The sequence below is a fragment of the Micromys minutus genome (assembly GCF_963924665.1).
Source record: "Micromys minutus genome assembly, chromosome: 9".
NCBI lineage: Eukaryota > Metazoa > Chordata > Mammalia > Rodentia > Muridae > Micromys > Micromys minutus.
The window spans coordinates 22,882,784-22,902,383 of record NC_137978.1 but is presented as its reverse complement, the minus strand read 5'-3'; the positions used below and the strand labels follow the sequence as shown (position 1 = coordinate 22,902,383).

The 19,600-nt window shown below is 41.5% G+C and overlaps 1 protein-coding gene across 1 annotated transcript in view; it reads left to right on the top strand.

The window, feature by feature from the left end:
- SLC35D1 (solute carrier family 35 member D1) overlaps positions 1–19,600 on the top strand; it is a 50,294-nt gene that overhangs the window by 10,637 nt on the left and 20,057 nt on the right. Inside the window, exons 9-11 of the mRNA XM_080920741.1 lie at positions 9,859–9,926; positions 10,891–10,969; positions 13,918–14,000. Coding sequence (XP_080776867.1) covers positions 9,859–9,926; positions 10,891–10,969; positions 13,918–14,000 — 230 coding nt within the window. The remainder of the gene's footprint in view (positions 1–9,858; positions 9,927–10,890; positions 10,970–13,917; positions 14,001–19,600) is intronic.

Here is a 19,600-nt window from a genome sequence, read left to right as displayed (position 1 = left end):
TGTTGCTGATTCATTTGTACGTGTATACTGTGTTGATAATATGTAATCTTATCTGTAATCCCCTCCCACTCCTGTCTAACCACTTCTGTCAACAAGATCCCCTGCTGCTTTCATGTCTTTCTGTCTCTGTCTCTCTCTGTCTCTGTTTCTGTCTCTCTCTCTCTCTCTGTCTCTCTCTCTCTCTCTGCATGTATGTGTGTGTGTGTGTGTGTGTGTGTGTGTGTGTCTTATGTTCTGTTGAGATTTGTTAGGTGTACTAGTATGTGATATGGGTTATTTACTGGACCATGGGTTATTACCCAGTACTACATTTATAAAGGAAATGACCTCCTTCCTGTAGCTGCTAGCAGCTGGTAGGTACTCTGGGAGAGGTGGGGACTCTTAAACTCTGTTCCCATTCATGATGGAATGTTGAAAGGTCTGATGTTGTACAGGCGTGTGCAGGTAACCAAGCCTGATGTTTGTTGAGTATCACATGATCATATGTTCAGGAGGGCTTCCCACTATTCCTCCTCACCCTCTGACACTTAGATTTTATCCACCCCTCTTCCATGATATTCTCTTAGGCTCAGAGGGAGGAATTTTTACATTTTTATTAAGCTGTAAAGTGGGAATGAAAGCAAAGTATCACTGAAAAATATAAGATTCTGAAGTAGTAAAACTCTTGAGACTTGAAAGTTCTGTTTCTTTGACAGTTGCCATCCTTGCTTAAATCCCACCTTTGGAGGTACTTAGGATTGTATGGTGCCTTCACCAGATGAATAGCAACTCATATAGTAGTTAACCAATTTTATGCAAAAATTTAAATAAATGCAAAATTGAATAGCAAAATTAATCCTAGAAAAACCCACAGTTTTAGAAAAACTTGTATAATTTTGTTATTTTACAGACTCAATGGAAATGCAAAACTTTGCCAATGATATGTCCCAGAATTCTGCTGCTTGGACCCAGGCTTCAGAATAAACATGTTGATTATGCTTTCTTAGGGCAGCAGACCATGTAGCAATGGGAGCTTGAACAGAAGGTTTTGAAATTAGACTGATAAACTCTTAAAGTTGAAACCGAACCTTGGCAACTTATGAAGCTTTTTGTTTTGCTCCGTTTTTCAAAACCATTCTTTCAAAGAGCTATTTCAGATCATTCTGAATATGAATACAGCTCTAATGAACTGTAGCTTGGCTACCAGCAAGCCTAAATATGGCCCTAAAGTAGATACTGCTATTGCTTTGACTAACAGTGTTAAGTAACTATTCTCTGCTTTTAAAGGGAAACTAACATTTCTTGGATCCTTATTATGTACTAGTCACTGACACAAAATGTAATCTAGTTTTCTTAATAGCTGTAGGAAGCTTGAATTATCACTATTTTGTCAATGCGGAAGGAGATTCAGAGACATTTAAAAGCTTGCCTTAGGTTGGGAAGTAAGACTCCTTCTGAAGGCCATGGTCTATAGTGGTCTGCTTCCTTCTAGTAGACTCTGGTTGAAGCAGCCTTAACTCTTGAGATTTAGGACAAAGGTGTGAAAGAAGAAAACATGCTCCTCAGCAGAGAACAGAACAGGCTACAAGTCTCAAGGCCAAGATGTACTTGAGACAGTGGTGAGTTAACATGATTATGCCCTTTAAGGACTTAGCAAAGATGGAGTTTCCATCAGGTATTGACTAGAATCTTGTAGCTTCTTGGAACTATTTATTAGCCAGAGGACGTGTGTCTTCACTCCAAAATGATGACAGTTTGTGTAGACGTTATAGCAGAAGTTTTACATATTTCAAAGTTCAGTAGTAGTTTAATCCCTTCTTTCAGGTCATTGTCAGAAGCATCAGTGCTGGTGAATGAGTGAAGGAGAGCAGAGGCTGCATTGTGTCTTTGCTCTTATTGGTTCACAGCCAGCACATTTTCAAGTGCTTATGTGCTGGGTGCTCCTCTGTAAAGGAAGACCACATTCCTGCTTAAGTGGAGCGTTGATTCCAGTAGGTAAAACAGATTGTACATGAATCATGTAGTAAGAACTGTGAAGAAAGATCAGTCAAAAAGGGAATGATGAAAAACATGGCTGGGGAAAGTAACTTTACAAGGCTCATCCGAGCCGACTCTGAAGTGAATGGACTGAGAAGCAATGTGTGAGTCTCTGGAGAGTAACTCAGGTTCTGAGCTTTGAGGAGAAAGTGTTTAGCACTGTCTAAATTAGTAGAAAGCAGGATATGTGAGGGGGACCCTGACTGAGTAAAGCAGGGGAGGAGTCTGAAGGTACATTCAAGGGAGAACTTACCATAAGTTCAGGACGGATGCAAGAGTAGATCCATGGTTAGAACATGGGTAGCTGAGAAGCCAGAGAGCCAGGGAAGCTTTGCTTTTCATGAACAAAGAAATTAGGGACAAAGAGGATCCATTTTTTTGTTCTAAGACCAGTGCTCTCGTTCTCCTCACTGTCCTGCTCCCTGCTCCAGTCTGAGTTAGGCTGAGATGTAGACACAGGCCTCTGGAGTTTCCTCTGCTGATAAAAAGAAGTCATGAAGAGTTTGACGTAAGGTAGAAGATTGGTAGCCTCTGGTCTCGTTGCTGATCATTGCCTGACTTTGGGTAGGTCCCCTCTTTGCTCTCACTCTGCTTTGACACATGTAAAATGAGTCAGGCCGATAGCATATTCACTGGGTACGATGCTGGTGTGGGCACTAGGTTCTGTTCCAACAGCTGGTGTGAGCCCAATGTCTTTGACAGTCATGGCTGATAAACTGCTCTCAGCACTAGACCCCAGAGCCAAGTAGTGCAGGGATGCTCACATTTTCTTTGGCTATTTATATAAAGAAACTATGAAAAAATAGAAGCCAGTAAAGTGTTCAAAAAGTTTTTATGTATGTCCATGGAAATTTCAAAATGTATACAATGTATATTGGTCATATCTATCCCCTGCTCCCCCTCACTCCCTGTGAACACACCCTCACATGCTCTCTTCCCACCATCGGGTCCTCTCCTTCCTTTTTCTGTGTTCTTTCTGTGTCTTGTCTGTCTGTCTCTGTCTCTCTGTTTCTCAGTTAGTTTTGCCTGCCAAAATAGTGGCTGCTCTTGCTGGCTTGACTTTGTGCAGGAGATCATACTGCAGAGGGCTCATGAATGCCTCCTTCATAGACACTTCCTATTCTGCCAGTTTAAATAACCAAGCAGTGAAAGAACAAAGTTTCGTTTGTTTAACCAAAAACTTATTCAAAAAACAAAACAAAAATTTCTTATCCAAACCAAGTGTGCCTGATTTCCAGAAGTAGTTAGCTTGTTTGCACTTTGCCTTTGAGTGTGGTGAGATAGTCCTGGTCTTGGAAGTCTGAATGGCACAGGGCCAGCAGCACCTGTAGAACTGGAAAATTCTTTCAAAACAGAGCGACACTTAAGGAAGCATCTGTAATGCCAGCTGTCACTGAACATTGAGGGCTGCAGGCCTGTGTGTAGCACAGTTCCCAGTCAGTTCTGTACCGCACAGCATGACCCTCTTCATAATGCCCTTTACCAGTTTTCTCAAGGCGTAGAACCTTTGTTTTGTTTAAACACTTTTTTTCCTGACTGACAAAGTTTGTAGTCACTGTGCCATCTGTACTTCCTGTTTTTATGATGAATAAAAGTTTTCGTGCAAACCCACCACTGAGAGATCACAGTCGAAGAGCCTAAGAGAGCACTATGTCTGTCTGTATATTCTGGACATATTTAAGGTGCTCTTAAACTCTCTTTGTTTGTCCTCACAAAAGGCAGCTGGAATGGCCTTTTCCTCCTGTAATACACAAGTCAAACAACATTTTCGTGGCCTCCAGAAAGATAATTGCAGAGTCAGAAGTTGAATTTCTGCCTTTTGGATGGATGGTGGCAAATGGGGGCTTGAGCCCATGGTCTCATGTTGCTAGGCAAGTGGTCTGCCATTGAGGTACACCCCACCCTGAACTACATTTGATCTAGTAAGAGTTTCTGTATAGAGGAATAAGGGAAAAATTAGGATATGCTGTCTTTCCAGTAGTGTATGATAGTACAGTGGGAGGAGACAGTGATCTGAGAAATTGCACCCCTTGGGACCTTGATTTAAGAAAAGAGTAAACAAAAAGGAAAGGAAAAAAGAATTTCAGAATGAGGATGGGGCAAAGTGAGTGTTTGTTCCATGTTGACTTGAGAGTATCTGTTATGGTAGTGCTTGCAGTTGTGAAGGGTCAGTTTATAAAATATAGCAAACAAAAGTAAAGGAATCAATAGTGAGTAGCAGGTAGAAGAGGCAACAGAAAGCAAAACACTGAAGCAGATGTTCTCGGTGCCCAGCAGAGACAATGGGAGTAACCCGGTAGAGACAGCAACCAAGGACCACCAGAAAGTGAGGGTTTATAGACAGCCACAGAAATGGCTGGGAAAGCTAAGACTGTTCACTGGAGTTCCTGGTTGAGGTTTTCTCCAGGGATGTGTTACTGTTAAGGAGTCTTGATCAGATTAAATTTCTCTGCCAGTTAAGAATTAAAACGCATAAGAAACTCAAACGCATCAAGTAGCAGCAAGAGAAATCTCACAGGCAGCAGGCAGATTAGTCTGTGATGAAAGGTTTCTTTGAAGGTGAGGAAACACAGTGAGGCACACAGAGAAAGACCCCCTACAGAACAAAGTGGGGACTCCAGATCTGGAGATTCAGTCTTTCTTGAGACTCCAGTTTTTAAGGATCTTTGAGGGGCCTTCTTTTCCCTAAATTTCTCTAAAAGAGATTGGTCAGTTTGAACAAAGACAGGGTGGCTGATAGTCCCACAACTTTGGTGGAAACATGGTTTTCCAGACTTGAACAGTTCAGCAGTCTGTCACCAAAGGGCCCAACTGGCAGGAGAAAAAGCCAGATAGGCCTTTGTTCTATGTTTGATATCGTGGGATAAACAATAATCATCTTTGTGGGAAATGGTTCACCTTCTAGCTGTTTGCAAGGACACAGTGTTTAATCTTGGGCTGCTTCATTGTTCTTTCCTCTCCCAGGTACAAAGCTGGGGGCCAGCCTGTCTCTGCACAAGTGGCCCCGGAGCACACTTGAAGTAAACATACTCAACTCTGGAACAGGAGAGGCTCCTTAGCTTCTAGAGTCTGCTTTAATTACACACACAGCACATGGCAAGTTAGCAGTCTAGTGTACATTATAGTTAGTGAGTTTATAAAGAGAACTCAGAGAATGTGTGTGTGTGTGTGTGTGTGTGTGTGTGTGTGTGTGTGTGTGTGTGAATGATATGGGAGCTCTTGAAGTTACATTTCTCAAAAAATGTAGTTTACCAGGTTTGAAGATTGTTAGTGCAGAAACAAGTGCTTACCTTACAGTGAACGAAAGGAACTTTATTCTAGAGTCAAATTTCAGTGACCATGACCCAGGAGCACATGTTTATGCAACCCTAAATATAATGTTCCAGTGTGGAAGTGATGTCATGAAGTTTTATGGTTGTGTGGAAAAAATGGAAGTCATAAATCAAGACAAGTTTAACTGCATTATTGGGGGCACATCAGGGAGGTGTTTCTAGAAGATGGGTGAGGTCTACAGTTTGTCTCGTGATACTTTAGCTTTTGTGTTGGTGGAAGCTAGTCTGCTACATTAATAAAAGTTGTTATTTGGTAGTCATGTGATGTTAGTTCCTACACAGAGCTGGACAAAGAGTGGCTGTTTCTGGTTTAAAGCTAGCCCGAGAAAAGGTAATTCGTCTCTGGGCCTGCGACACCCCAGTCATTCCAAGTGGTCAGAAGTTGTAGGCAGTACATTAGTCTTCATAGACAGCTTTCTTCCAGAAAGTCTCCTTGACAAGGTTAAGCAGTGTTTACAAATTAATTTTTTAATTAAATAAAACATTGGCTGAGAGCGATGGTACATGCTCTTAATTCCAGCACATGGGAAACAGAGGAAGGTCTCTGAGAGTTCTGGTCAGCCTGGCCTACATAGAGCTGTAGACTAGCCAGGGATACACAGTAAGACTCAGATTATCTTATAACAAAAGTATAAAGTGGTTTGGAGAAGCCTTGTTCAGGTTTACTTGAAGGAGGAGAGCTAATATGGGCAAACCCAAACACTGCATGCATTCTGGCCCAAACCAAGCACAAACCATTTGTTGTTTTTAAAACCTGGGTTTGGGATAAGAGTGTTTTAGCGTCTTAGCAGCTGTGTTGAAAGCTTTGGCTCTTAAACCAGCAGCAAATGCAGAGTGGACCATAATGGCTTCTTTCCCTTTCCATTCTCTACAGTTTTCCTGGTTTTCTTTCTTGCTCAGTGCAGATGGGATGACTAGGCTATAGGGCAGGACACACACCTACTGGCTGGGTAATTGTGTGCTCCTGAGTTTAGTGCATAGTTGAGACACTTAGTAAGGAGTAGCTTTTATTGCTCTCCCTCTCCGTCCTTCCTTTTTTCATTCCTTCCTCTCTAATGCCCTCTTGTGGCAGAGGGAGCAGGCCTTTGCATGTTGTGGGGACTGTTGTAGGTCATATTTATCCTGCAGCTGTGTTTTCAAGTGGCTGTTTCTTGCCATAGTTACAGCCAAAGATCTATTTCTGTGCTAAAGCCAGAATATTGCACGCTGACTAACTTTCTCCAAGGACAAGCCAGATACTTAGAGAAAGGAGCAGGGATCCCAGGAGAATTCCTTGTCACCTTTGATTATTCATTACTGGAATAAAATTTAGTGTTCTATATAAAGAGAGCCTTAAGCTTTGGAGTTTGGAAACTCAGGCCTATCTATATTAGTTTGGTGACCTGCTATTAGTTGAGTGTTGTCCTCTGGGGATAAGACCTTTAGTCTGTCTCACACAGTGTTCTGACAGCTAAATAGCATGATTTAGGTAGAAGCCCTCCATGAGTACCAAGCAGTACTTTGACTGTTTTGGTCTACTTTTGCCAGTGTCAAACATGAATGAACTGTTCTTTGCACAGTGCCTCCAAAAGTCAGAACTGTACACGCACATTCAGAGCTGAGAGAAGGAGCTCAGGGGTACAATGCTGATGACATTCCCTCTCAGGTGGTTCGTGTGCTCATGGGTGTGACTTACACTTAAAGATATCTACTGAGAAAGTATCTAAAAACTTGTAGAAACCAGTCACTGGAAGATAAGATTTTGGAGGGGCCAGAGAGGTGGCTTAGAGGGCAAAGGTACTTGCCACCAAAACCAATGACCTGAGTTTGATCCATGGAACCCACATAGTAGACGTAGACACCAACTTCCCTAAATTTTCTTCTGACTCGAACATATGGCATGTGAATTCTTTTCCCACAAATACATACATATAATATTTAGAAGGGCTGGGGAGATGGCTCAGTGGGTAAGAACCTGACTTTGGATCTCCAGCATCCACATACAAAACAAAGTAACAACAGCGACAGGCAGGGCTATGTATACTAAAGCCTAACCTGATATGGGAGAGACAAGTGGAGCTAAAAAACGGAGCTTCCAGGGTTCCGTGAGGGACCCTGTCTCTAAGTGGTAAGGTGGAGTGAGAATATAGGCCTTGCTTGCTCTGGCCTCTGCATGGCTGCATGTGCAGATACAGGCTGTGCAGGTGGACACTTGGGTATGTACATGTCCCACACACAGAGCAGGATATTGGGGCAGATGTTTCATAAAATAAATACTAATATTAAGTACATGTTAGAAATATTTGTTAGTCAATATAGGAATACAAATTAAGATTACAAGAGACCACTCACTGCTTGGTAGATTGGCCCAAAACAGTTGCAAGTGTGTCAGAAGGTAGAGCGGTGAGAATCCCAAACAGTGCTAGTGAGGATGTAAAATAGTGCAGCACTTTTGGAAAACAATTTGGCAGTTCCTTATAAAGTAAAGACAAACTCACTAAAAGAAACCATCTGTCTTGGTCCAAGTTTTACGTAAGATAAATGAGAATGTGGCCACAGAGGTTCACTGTGGCTTTATTTTTATAGAACAAATTATGTGGGAACAGTGCAAATGGAAGTCCCTTGAGAGCAATTCAACAGACAATATATTTATATGCTCAGAGTGGATTGCTGTTATACATGACAAAGTTTGCAGGACTCAGATTAATCAGGGTTTTGCCAGCGTAAGGAGAAAGACTCAGAAGAATGTGTACCATACAATTGTTCTATCCAAAGTTGTTAGACAGCAAAACTATCCTAATGGTACTGAACTCCAGCCAGTAGAGAGCATTGAAACCCTTGGGACTGGAGTTAGAGATGCCTGTGATCCACTCAGCATGAGATTCTTAGGAAAATTTCAATTTCTTTGGGCCCATTGTTTCAATAATCCTAACAGCAGATTGAGAGACTCTGTGTACCTTTAGAATGTCTTCATTCTGTCATGCCAGCAGAAGTACTTCAGAAGTGTCCAGTGCTAGGAGGAAGGACCATCATTTGATTGTGATAAGCAGGGGATGTGTAGGTTGGTATACAGTTGGCTTTGTCTTACCTGTAATAGTGATGATGTACTTTGCATGTCTCGATTATTGTTGTTATTACTTCATATTGGTGGGTTTTTTTTGTACTCTTTTTTGGCTTCTTAAATTTTGGCTTAAAACAATCAACAAAAACAAGAGAATAACAGCTTCCAAGGAGGAGACATTTCATTAACCAGTTTTCTTCAGATTGGCTTCTGCTACACATGCAGCTTAAGGCTGAACTTGAGCTTCTGTGCACTACAGTGGGTCAGCAAAGCCTTTGGTCAACAGCCACCTGCAAGAAAACGGCACATTTAGGCAGGCGTGACTTGTGTCTTTAAGGAAAGATTATTTTCTTTAGAAGCAGAATGGGGAAGTTTAAAGTCTCTTCTACATTTCAGGCTAGAAAGGGGCAGATCTAAAAATTGATTCAAGTACACATATCTGCAATTCTATTTTATAATATACTGTTTTAATTAATTCTTAAAGAATTTCATGCATAGGATTTATTTTGATTATATCCATCCCACTTTTTCCCTTTTCATCCCACTCCTAATTTCTTTTTTTTAACAACTTTATTTTAAAAAACAAAGATAAATGTACAAATTTTAAGCATTTTTGCATAAAAGTATAGGAATACATTTTTGTCAGTGCTTGGTTTTTTTTTTTTAAAGGTTTGATAGTGTGCATTAAGATCTTACTAGTTACAGTGAGCATAAAGTACATGTAAAACAGGATGGAACCTGGAATTAGTCAAAGTTTTCTTAGTGTGTAAGGATTAAGCATAATATTTTTTCTTTTCTTTTTTTTTTCTTTTCTTGAACTTCATATAGTCTGTGAGTTGTTTCTGGGGTGTTCAGAGCTTTCTGGGGTTAGTATCCAATTACCAGTGACTGCATATTATGTCTGTTCTTTTGTGACTGGGATACATACTCAGGATGATATTCTCTAAATGCATCAATTTTCTTAAGAATTTCATAAAGTCATTGTTTCTGATAGCTGAGTAGTACTCCATAGTGTAAATGTTCTTTTTTTATAAATTTATTTAGCTTTATTCGTGTGTGTGTGTGTGTGTGTGTGTGTGTGTGTGTGTGTGTGTGTAACAGAATGTCAGATTTCCTGAAGGCACCCCTCCAGCGAATTGAACTCAGGTCCTCTAGAAAACTATCAACTGTTCTTTATCATTAGACCATATCTCCAGTATTCCTTCCCTGCCAAGCTCATATTCCCTGTCCCTTTTAGAAGCTGAGCAATTTGTCTTGCCCTTAAACTCATGGGTCTGAGACCATCTATCAGTGGCCACACCTTTAAAGAAAACAGGCTCTCTATCCCCCAACATTTGAAACTCTTGTGTATTACTCTCAGTCCTTGGAATGCTGTAGCAGGGAGGTGACAACTGCACAGGACTTGAGTTAATGAATGAGAGCTGTTTGGAGGGCCTGCTCTGAAACCCAATGCTTTCTTGTGTATTTCAGGCAATGGAGTTTGAGGGCTGGGCCGACACCCTGTTCCTGCTGCAGTTTACCCTCTCCTGTGTGATGGGGTAAGCCTTTCATACATTCTTATCAGACCATTTCCTAGAGAAGTAGGTTTCAGAAATTTGTTCTAGAGTTCTTCTCCCTTGTTTCTGAGTGTCTTGTTTAGTTTCCTGAGTGTGTCGCCTTCTAGATTCTGGTGGCTTCATATTTCTCTGGGAATATGCTAAACTGACGCCATGCACAGATGGGTGGAGAAATGAAATGGATGTTTATTCACCATCCCACTGTGAGATAGCAGCCACCATAATTCTATTTATATCATTTCATTTTCTTCAACACTGACATCTGACGTGCCATTGACCCTTACATACAAGAAAGCAGGCTTGGAGCTTAATTATCTAAGTTTGCTTAGTTAGTGGCTGGCAGTGGTGGCATCTCAGTTTGGGGCTGCTTGACTTCTGTGTAGAAGGGAGAGGGTCTCCGTAGTTCCCAGCTGTGTTTTCACTGGTCAGTTTGGTTGCAGCTCATGACTGGAATTGCACATGGCGAGACAGGGCTTCAAAAGCCTCTGTGATCTGAGTGTTAGAAATGTTGTTGGGTAGCTGTTGAGCAGACCTGCTATCCCCTCTGAAACTCTCATTTTGTTTTCTTCCATTATTGAGAAGCTCTCCTGCCTTCACCCTGGCCATGGGTCACTTTATCATAATGGCAAGTGCCCAGATGACAGGGGCCTGTGAGCCCTGAGCATTTCTGTCTGGCTTATATGAGTTAGCAGGAAGGGTGTTCTTTAAAGAGCCCTTGTTATTATGAATGAGCTGTTCATGGTTTTGGTAGTATGAAAAGCCCTCAATCAGAAAATAGATGCATGTTTCTCTTCAGTGCAGTTTCAAAAATCTGAAGCTGTTGAGAGGCACGAAAAGCTCTCAGTTGCTCAGAGCCTACATGGCCCTCAGTGGTTATTTCTCTTAGTGAGAGACTGTGGGACAGTAAGCCCTAGCCAGTAACAGACCCTTTCCTTCTCTGTCCTAGGTTCATCTTGATGTATGCTACAGTACTCTGTACTCAGTATAACTCTGCTCTCACCACAACAATAGTTGGCTGCATTAAGGTGAGATGAAATAGCAATACTGTTTGCTTGGGTTTTTTTTTTTTTTTCTGGAATCTACTTTACTTAAAAATCATTCCTCTAAATTAAAAATCTAGGGCCAGTGAGATGGCTTAGCTGGTAAGCATGCTTGCTGCCCAGTCTGATGACTTGTGTCCTCTAGAACTCACATACTAGAAGGTGAGAATTGATTCTTAACAATTTGCCCTCTGACCTCATTTACATACCGTGGGGTGAGTGCCTCCCAAAATAAATAATTAAGAAAAGAAACCCTTAATTAAATTTGGTTATGGAGACAAGTTGGTGGCCCACCAGTAAATGCACTTGCCGTGTAAGCCTGGTGGCCTGAGTGTGAGACTTAGAATTCATGTAAAAGTAGGCAGAGACAGCTGATGCCACAGAATTGTCCTCTAATTGCACATGTGCCCCTCCCTGTCATATGCACAGCAATATTAATGAAGTAATAACATTATAACATTTCAAAAGGAGTCTGTCAGTAACCTAAGACTCAGCCTTATTCATACTTGCTGGCTTAGTAGCTTGACATGTGGTAACTTCTCAATCAGTTTGTAAGAACTTAGCAAGGGCATACATAGCCTCTACTTGAAGGTGACTTAGCTCTGGGGAATGTGGGAAAAATTAGGCACATCAGTTACTATGGAGGAAGAAAAGGGAGGAGACTATTTCTGTGACAAAGTGATAGACACATCTCTTCAGTCCCCAGTGAGAGCTGTTGTGCTCCAAGTGCTAACTTTCTTTGGGAGGCGAAGTTTGCCAGAAGCTAATCAAGGTGGGTTTTTTATGTCTGCATTGCCCTTATATGCCTGTGGATTTCTTATGTCTGAGGCTCCTAGAAGCTGTGCCTGACATTCCCAGGGGTGTCTTTTCTCCTGATCCATTTTATTTAAGGAAGAACCATTAACCTGGTATTGCTAAGGCTAATCAAAACCTGGGACCTCTTTTATCAGAGTTAGTGGTTCTAGCTTTTCATTTTTAAGAATACCTTAGATGCTCAGATTCTTCAGCAATTAGCAAAGTGGGCTTGCTTTCTGAAAAAGATCAGACCAAGAGAGGCAGGTCTAGGATCATTTTGGAAGAGGAGGGCAGTTGCTACTCTGATACCCTTGTTAGAGTGAGGGAGGGGAGGGGAATGCAGAGGGAAGATTGGAGCTATCTTTAGATTCTTATCTGTACCCTGATGGAGTAGGACTTATTGAATGTAAGAGAAATTACACTGGGTTAAAACTCCTGACAATCTGTAGCTCCCCATCATGGAGTCAGAGTTTGACATGAATGGAACTCCAAATGTAACAAGTCAGTTGCATGAAATCTCTCAGAAAGCTTGTATAGAGCCAACTCTAAGTTACTTCTCAGATGTGTTATGCTTTGTGCATACTTCCAGAGCATAGCAGAGCAGAGCAGATGATAGCAAGAACAAGAATTGGTACCATATATTTAGCCTAGGAGAAAGATGGGCAGGAAAAGCCCACAATTAATCGAACTGCTCAGTTGATTTGCTTAGATTTTTGGAACACTCTGCCATGGTCAGCAGCCATGATCACATGGCTGTCCATGCTCCACCGTGGTCAGCACAGGGTACCCATGCCACTGTGATCATGTGGCTGGCTGTGCTTCCCAGTGCTGCCTACCTTCTGTTGGTTTCTTTTAAGCTCAACAGAGGAGTTCACTCACTGTTCAAGTGCTTAGTTCACTGTTGGTTTTGCTTCTGTCTGCTGTGTGTTCTTACAAGTAAAAGATGGGAGTTTTCCTAAGACATGGCTGGCCATGGTCTTGTGAGCTACAGTGGAGCTTCTAAAATAGTATTGATTTCAGCTTTCAGAGATCAGCCATGATTTTCTTAAATTGCCTTAAGCTTCCATGTAAGGATCTCCATCTTACAAATCCTTAGATTGGATCCCATGTTTCCCTCAGTATGATAGGAAAGTCACTTAGAATAGCTGGTTACAAATAGAAATTCTTAGCCCTGCCCTGGGTATACCAAATCACATCCTAAATAGCAAAGCCTGGACTCTTAGCTGCATAAAGATGAGGAGTTACAGTCTTAGTTTTGAGTTAATATGATGCTCTTTGGTACTTTCTAGTAATTTCTGTGTGGAAGCGATTGCTTAACATACTCTACTGTGCCCCTGTGTGTTTCCTAATTTCTGGTTGTCAGCAGTGAGGATTGGATTCTCTGTCCCCTCCTGCTCCCTGTGCATGCTACGAATATAAGTCACTTCATCCAAAGAGAGGTCCTATCACATTCCTTTCTAAGATACCTGATATCCTTATTTACTTCATGCTTAATTTTGTCTTTCCACTCAAACACTAAGAAAGTTTGTTATGTAACAACCATTAGAAAATGCTGATTATCTCTGAGTCCACTTCCAAGGGTTATTTTATTATGAGGACTGTTTTGAAGTTTGGTTTAATGTGTTTTGTACCCACCCTTATATTGCAGATCAAACCCAGGGGTCTGCACATGCCAGGCAACTGCTCTAGCACCAAGCTGCTCCCCAGTCCTGGCCTTGAACACACATCCTCAGTTTTGTCTCACAGGCTCATCTAGGAGAGTCCAGGGTCTAAGAATATGACATTCACAGCTCAAGGGAAGTAGAGAGGTTTGGGTTGACTTATGGATGTGAAAGGAAGGAGACTTGGAAGCTGTCAAATCATAGCTTATGCTTTAGAAAGCTTCATTAGGCAGAACAAGGTGATGATATGTAGTATTCTTCATGTAGAAAATGCTTGTCCTTTAGAGAAACAGATGGAGAAAGCTCATGGTAGAGATCCCTTATTCCTGCTTTTCCACTCGTTATACTCAGATGATAGACCTTGGTTGGTACTGTATGCTTATTTATTTTGTACTTTCTCGTTTCTCTGAGTGTTCTTACACATAGATTTCAAAAGTTCAGAGTTATATAACAATATAGCACCATTTTTCTTTTTAGAATATATTAATAACTTATATCGGAATGGTCTTTGGTGGAGATTATATTTTCACATGGACAAATTTTATTGGCCTAAATATCAGGTAAGTAAAAATATTGAATTAAATATAACTATACTGACAAGTAGGGTTTAGATACTCAAATAGGGTCACAGTATAGGATTAGGCTAGTCATTCGATTGTAAATCTGTTGACTTATAAAATAAATGTATGGAGTGCCTACAATTTAGTAAATATATTTAATGTCTCTAATTAATGTTTTATAAGAAACAAGACAATGGTTCCATTGCCTTCAGTGCATACAGTTTGGGGTTGTACTTCCTCTTCCCTGTACCAAAGAACTCTCACTGCCTTATTAAACTTGATGACAGGTAATGCTCTCAAAGAAATTCAGGGCTAAAAGCCATAAGTTCTATTACACTTCTATCTGACTGTAGATATATCACTACCTTTTAAAAATACTAATTTTGTGTGGCTGGGGAGACGGCTCACAGTTAAGAGCACTGGCTACTCTTCCATAGGGCCCAGGTTCAATTTCTAGCACCCGCATGGTAGCTCACACTTTCTGTAACTCCACTTCCAGGGAATCTGATCCTTGTTTGGACTCCATAGACACCAGAGAAATATGTAGTAGACATAGGCACAACATTCATACACATAAAATAAACAGTGTTTGGGAACTAATTATCAGTTAACAATTCCTTATAAGTATATAATATATGCTGACTTCTCTGACCTCACCCCCTACCCTATTAACCCCCATTGCAATCAACTTTCTCCACTGCCATTCCCCTTCCCAGATTATGACTTTATTTTTGTTTTTGTGACATTTTAATTTACCCAGTGCCATCCCTGTGACCACTGGATTGAAACTATCCATAGTGGAACCCTGGATAGCCACTAAAGTAGAATCCTGGATAGCACAGTATAGTGGAACCCTGGATAGCTCAATAAAGGAGAATCCTAGATAGCCCAGTGTACTGGAAACCTGGATAACCCAATATAGTAGATCCCTAGATAATGCAGTATAGTGGAACCCTGGATAATCTACTCTCCTGGTGGGTTGTTAATGGGTACATAAGTGAAGGCATTGGTTTCCCCCCTTCCCAGATCTAACAGTAGCAAATAGCCCCCTGAGCTCCATCCATCCCTGACTGTTGACAGGCCCACTCTTGTCTAGACCCAGTGCAGGCATGTATACCTTTCTGTGAGTCTGTGAGTGCCATGGCTGTATCTTGTCTAGGAATGATGACATTTCACAACCTTTTATCATTCTTTTATCCTGTTTTCCTTCAGTGTCCCCAAGCCTTGGAGGAGATAAGAGAAATATCTCCTTTAGAGCCTGCCACTCATCAATCAGTTACTCCCATCTTGTTTTATAGACAGGAGTCTACATCTTCACTATTGCTCACTGGAAAGAGAGGCTTCTCTGACTAAGGTGTAATGTTTATCTACGACTGTAAGCATAAATATTCAGATGGAAGCTTGATGCCATGTTCTTTTGTTAAACAACAATACTGTGGATCCCCCTCCCCTGAGGTTTTGTTTTCTGTATGTTTTTGACAAGGTTTACAAAACCAACATGAATTTTCTCCTGTGGAGTGGGTCTCAAATCCAGCCAGGGAGGGCAGATAGTTCCCCTATTATAACAGTAATGCCACTATGGTGCAAGTGGACACGCTTCTCTTGGCAGGCTGGTCTGGTAGATTCAAAATTTACAGCTTGATAAGAACCCTGATGCCTTTTGCCCCAGTAGCTTATTTTAGTACTTTGTAGGACTGTGAAAACCAACCAGCAGAGGAATTTTCCTGCTCCATCTGTCTGTATCTTGCATCCAGGTGGTCTGGTGTCTTCAGCAATAGATCTTGTTTAGTTCTGGTGGGCACCTAAGAGGGATGGCAAGGGCTGGTATGGTTTTGGAGGGGCTTTTGGGGTCTTTTGGCTTCTGTGAGCAGCTTTTCCAGTCATGCAGAAAAATCTTCCTTGAAATGCTCTCTATTAATAAGTTCATTTTAAAAGTTGGCTACAGGATAGTAAGTTTCCATATAGCTTTTCATACACCATGCATTGTTTAACCTCCTGTCCCAGCCCTCCCTGTTTAAGCATCTCTGTACTCAGTACCCCTTCTCTGTGCTTTCTTGTTACCTGTTTTCTACCCATGCACTTAAGGCCTCTCCCTCCCAATGGCTTCTTTCTGTAGATACTCCAGGTGGAACACACAGAATTAGAGATTTGAAGCTAGAATCCATGTGTGAGGAAGCATGTGCTTGTTTTCTGTGCCTGGTTGCATCACTTACTGTGTTTTTTCCAGTTTCATCCATTTAGCCGCATATTTCATAACTTCATTCTTCTTAACACTGAGTATGACTCCATTTTATATGCATAACACACTTCCATTACTCATCAGCTGATAGACATGTAAGCTGATTCCAGGTCCATCCATTGTGAATAGAGTGGCAATGCACTTGGATGAGACATGTCTCCATAGCAGTATGTGGAGCCTTTTGGGTGTATGCCCAGACCCAGCTGAGTCATAGCTGATCTAGCTCAGCTCTTGCAGGAATGTGCTCACTGATTTCCATAGTGGCTTCCTCTGCTTGCTCCCCACCGACTTCACTGCCTTCCCTTCACCTTTGTTTGCCACCATCAATGAAGGCTTGATTGACATTGTGTGAAAGACTTCTTTAAGTTCTAGGCATTGAATTTTGTAGTTTTAAGTATTACTTACGTGCCTATAGGTTATCTAATTTATCTTTAGGCCAGACCACTGTCCTGATGTTAGTCTTGTCTCTGCTAGCTGACTTTTCCCATTCAGCTCCTTTAATTCCTCCTTGTCAACTCTGCTCACAGTCCTGGGCCATCTTAATTGCTGGAAATTCTTCTCTTCCAGGTGAAAAACCAGTCTCCACTGTGTGTAGAAATTACTTAGAATTTATTTTTACTTTTATGTGTATGTGCCTGTAGCTGCATGCATGTCATTCTGGTACCCAGGGAGGTACAAAGAGTCAGTTCTCTTCTTGGGTTCATCATTCCTTGGGTCTGGGGCTAGCCCTTGGACTAGCTGAAACATCTCACCAGTCCTTTTGTTTTTAATTAACATACAATGATGTAAGTTTCTTAACCTTTCACTTCAAGTATAAAAAAATGACAATACTTCCTTGCTTTATGAATACATACGAAGATTAGTAATAATAGTGGATTCAGGATCCTTCCAGTTTCCACCTGCACCCAGAGCTGGCCCAGTGCCAGAGCACTCTGTACCCAGATGCCAATGGGAGAGAGCCTGTCTCACAGAAGTGCTGACACATCTCGGAGCACAGGTGAGACCACCGCTTCTGTACAAATTCCTGACCCAAGAGGAACCCACCTGGAGCCCTCATGACACAGGATCCGAGGAGCAGTCTAGGACAGGGTCTTCTGGTTTCTGTCTGCAGCCTGTGCTGAGAATGGCTGAGAAGCACCCAAAGAAATGCTCAACATCACTAGTCATCAGGGAATTGAAAATCAAAACAACCCTGAGATTCTACCTCACACCACTCAGAATGGCTAAGATCAAAGACTCAGGTGACAGCAGATGCTGGCAAGGATGTGGAGAAAGAGGAACACTCCTCCACTGTTGGTGGGATTGCAAGCTGGTACAACCACTCTGGAAATCAGTCTGGAGGTTCCTCAAAAAATTGGACATAGTACTACCTGAGGTCTCAGTTATACCAGTTGGGTATATACCAGTTATATCCTGGGCATATACCCAAAAGATTCTCCAACATCTAACAAGGCCACATGTTCCACTATGTTCGTAGCAGCCTTATTTATAATAGCTAAGATTTGGAAAGAACCCAGATATACATAATGTAGTACATAATGGAGTACTACTTATCTATTAAAAACAATGAGTTTATGAAATTTCAAGACAAATGGATGGAACTAGAAAATATCATCCTGAGAGAGGTAGCCCAATCACAGAAAAAAAAAACAAAACAAAACACACACACACACATAGTATACACTTCCTGATAAGTAGACATTAGCCCAAAAGCTCAGATTACCCAAGATAGAATCCACAGACCACATGAAGCTCAAGAAGAAGGAAGACCAAAGTGCAGATGCTTCAGTCCTTAGAAGGGGAACAAAAATATTCACAGGAGGAAATACGGAGACAAAGTTTGAAACAGAGACTAAAGGAAAGGCCATCCATATGCCCCACCTGGAGATCCAGCCCATGTACAGCCACCAAGCCCAGACACTATTATAGATGCCAAGAAGTGCATGCTGACAGGAACCTGATCTATATGTATTCTGAGAAGCTCTGGCAGACTATGACAAATACAGAGACAGATGCTCATAGCCAACCATAGAACTAAGAATGGGGTCCTTAGTGGAGGAGTTAGAGAAAGGATTGAAAGAGCTGAAGGGGTTTACAACCTCATAAAAACAACAATACCAACCAACCAGAGTTCCCAGGGACTATACCACTATCCAAAGAGTACACATGGGTGTACCCATGCATATGTAGCAGAGGATGGCCTTGTTGGGCATCAATGGGAAGAAGAGCCCTTGGTCCTGCCAAGGCTCAATGCCCCAGTATAGGAGAATGTCAGGATGAGGAGGCAGGAGGGGGTAGGTGGGTTGGGGGCACCCCTATAGAAGCAGGAAGAGGGAGAATGGAATAGGTGGTTTATGGAGGAGAAACTGGGAAAGAGGGCAACATTTGAAATGTAAATAAAATATATCCAGTAAAAAAAAAGATGTGAAAAACTACATCGTTTTCACAAGAAAACAAAACAAACAAAATAATAGTAGTGGATCAATGATCCCCTAATGTTTATTGGTCATGTACTTGGGGTGGAGTTGGCAGGAGGAAGTGGTGGAGGATATGTTGTCTTAGTCACTATTCAGTTGCTGTGAGGAGACAACACTTAATTGTGGACTTGTTTACAGTTTCACTGGCTTAATCCATTAATCATCATGGCAGAGCACTGGGCTGCATGCAGTCAGGTATGGTGCGGGACAAGTCATGTAGAGCTTTACATTCTGATCCACAGGCAGAGAGAGACAAAGACTGACAGACAGACCTTTGAAACCTCAAAGTCCACAGCATGCCTCTTCCAACAAGAACATGCCTACTCTAACGAGGGCACACCTCCTACTCCTTCCCAACAGTCCACCAGCTAGGAACCAAGCATTCAAAGATAGGAACTTACTTGGGGCCATTTTCTCAAACCGAAACAATGTGGTACCTGGAGATTGCCTCTTGAAGGGGTGTAGAGTGGTGTGCTCTATTTGGATGAGAGTGAATGTTGGCCTTTGTTTGTCTTTGAGTTAGTTGCTGTTGCTTCTAAGTTTCAATTTTCTTATGTGGGATAAAATTAACTTACTGTGGAGTTAGACAGAACCTAATAGGATTCAAATCGAGGCATCCCAACTCCTGTTCAAATGTTATTATCATTACAGCATTTGGCAAGGAAAGTATGTTGTTTAATTTTTTCACTTTCTGTTTTAAAATGAAATTGTCTTTGTTATTTCTAGGGCTGCTTTATGGTTGCTGTTTTCTTTGACTAGTCAGTATGCAAAGATGAAGTTGTCATTATTAATTTTATAATGCAAAAGCTAAACTATAGGGACTATTTAATAGATTTTGTTTGTTTGGAAATGATTTCAGCTGATTCTTAACAGACTGCACTTTA